Here is a 2,227-nt window from a genome sequence, read left to right on the forward strand (position 1 = left end):
GGCATTTTTTACAACGTACGCGGTTCTGGGTTCACTGAACACAACAATGAACATCGGGCACTTTTTTACCACTGTATTTCGATTCAGGATACCGGCTTGTAGAAGGACTGCTCTCATCTTTCCGCATCCGGTTCAACCGCCGATTTGCTGCTGCTGTTTCTGGGCAGTTGTTTTGCGCCACATCATTTCTGGTTGCACTAGAGCCTTGCCAAAGTCTTCCAGGAATAATCGACGCTTATGCAGCCGTTCTAAATTTTATGCTGAATGTTTCACTGTCCATAGAACGTAGGCGTTGTATGCCGATACGTCGATGATGTAAAATATGACTAATGGCCATCGTGCAGATATTCTTTGGCAAGAATACGTTGGTCATTTTGTCTAAATTATCCACACCACCTTTAGTATTACTATAGTGTAGAATAATGTCAGGCTTGCTTCCCTTTCTGTCGCAAACCTGGTTGCCATTGTGCATAGTACTTGGAACTATAACATTCTTGTTCTTTTTTGGGAGGTATGATACGATGGTGCAATCTTCAGAAAAGGCAAATGTTGAAAAGTTCAATTTTCTGCCTTGTAGTTGCAGCAGTTCCTGGGTAGCTCTGGCTTGTTTTTTTTACAGTTCCAACCAAAGTCAAATTCTTTTTTTTCAGTTCTACCCCCAGTGCATACGAAGTAAAAAAGTTGTCACATGTAACATTATCACCTTTTAGCCCCTTTACCATGTCGAGAACCACTCGCATCCCTTGGTACTTCGCACGAGTTCCACTTGACGGCTTGCCAGTGTATATTTGCATATTCCATGCGTAGCTTGACTTTCAGCAACAGGCTACCCAAAACTTATTGCCATACTTTGCCGGTTTCTTTGGCATGTACTGTCTGAATTGACATCGGCCTTTGAAAGGATACAGTCGCTCATCAACTGTAACATTTTCGGAAGGATTATACATCTTAGGTAATTTTTAACCCATATATCCCATAAACTAAAGAACCTTGAAAGTGATAGATGTTGCATTGCCTTCAATAATGATAAAGCAGCAGAAGAAGATCGATCATGGGGCCTAAGTGACCCCGGGGATTTCGCATATACGTAAAGTGCATACAGCAGTTACTATGAATGACAGACGCGCAGAAATTTCAGTATATGCAGATAAGGTGAAATGAGGAAAAGTCAAAAAAATTCAACATCAACAGTCAATAATTTTGGTACTAATTTTTATGTTGAAAATCAAAACGGGTCAATATGACCCGGAGGATAACAGGAGGGTTAATCTTCGTTTCAGAACTTCATCTTGGTTTTGCAGAAATTACCAAATATACTTCATTAAATTAAACAATGAACTTTCGTGTTATCAAGCCAAAATTAAAAATTTACAATCCGAATTAGTTGAATTAATTTAATCTTTTTTAAATAACATTTAAATATTACAAATTGAACATTTTACTGCCGCAAAAATTCATCATTTGAAAGTGATTTTGAAATGCATTTCAGGGAATTGACCAGTATGCACCATATGCAGTTCTCACTCTAGGCATTATTTGCATAATACCGGGTGTCTATCATGTTACTGTTGCCTGTTTGGCTTTGCCTGGCTGTTGCAATTGTGGTCTAGAAGATATTCCCAATTTCAATCCACTCATTTGACAAAACTGATTTGTCAACTGCTTTGTTGTACTTGTTAGCGTTTTCAAAATCCGCAAAATGGAAAAGCTTTGAAAACGGGATGTTTTTTTATGTTATGTTGTTTTTTCATTTTGTTCCAAATGTCCGTTGCTGTAGCGGATCAATCGATTTGCCGGACAACGTTGAAATTTACAGATAGTTTCTGATTGTACAAATTGACTGCTTAACAAAAAGAATTGATTGTATAATGATCACGCCAAGTTGGGTATATCAATTTCCTACTGTGAAATTCTAATTCTCGCCATTCTGTGAATAATAAGTGCAAGAAAATAAAATTGAAAAGCACTTCACCTGTAGGAAGCATTTCTATATTAAACATGAGCAAAAGTCAGAATTCACTTCCCTCCAAAAATCACATCAGTCCAATCTATGTGGGTTTTTTTCTTGCAATTTAAGAACGTCCACGAACCAAAAACTTGATTTGTCTGTGGTGTAAAACCCCCCCCTATTATAAATATATTAATTGGTGACGATTAAAAAAGCAATGAATAATTTATCCATCCGAAGGATTTAAATACCCCCTTGCCAAAAATGCAAAAAAAAAAA

General features: G+C 37.4%; 2 protein-coding genes across 2 annotated transcripts; both read right to left on the reverse strand.

Moving 5' to 3' along the window:
- Positions 1-31: 31 nt before the first annotated feature.
- Positions 32-373, reverse strand: Tsp_12982 (conserved hypothetical protein). The gene is made up of 2 exons (XM_003366247.1): positions 274-373; positions 32-234 (listed from the first exon to the last, which is right to left on the reverse strand). The coding sequence occupies exons 1-2, from the start codon at positions 371-373 to the stop codon at positions 32-34; spliced, it is 303 nt and encodes a 100-aa protein (XP_003366295.1).
- A 52-nt stretch (positions 374-425) lies between these two features.
- On the reverse strand, positions 426-947 carry Tsp_12983 (conserved hypothetical protein). The gene is made up of 3 exons (XM_003366248.1): positions 850-947; positions 704-826; positions 426-531 (listed from the first exon to the last, which is right to left on the reverse strand). Exons 1-3 carry the CDS (start codon positions 945-947, stop codon positions 426-428), a joined length of 327 nt encoding a protein of 108 aa, XP_003366296.1.
- Between the last annotated feature and the right edge of the window lie 1,280 nt (positions 948-2,227).

This window comes from Trichinella spiralis, assembly GCF_000181795.1.
Source record: "Trichinella spiralis strain ISS 195 chromosome Unknown Scfld6308, whole genome shotgun sequence".
Lineage (NCBI taxonomy): Eukaryota > Metazoa > Nematoda > Enoplea > Trichinellida > Trichinellidae > Trichinella > Trichinella spiralis.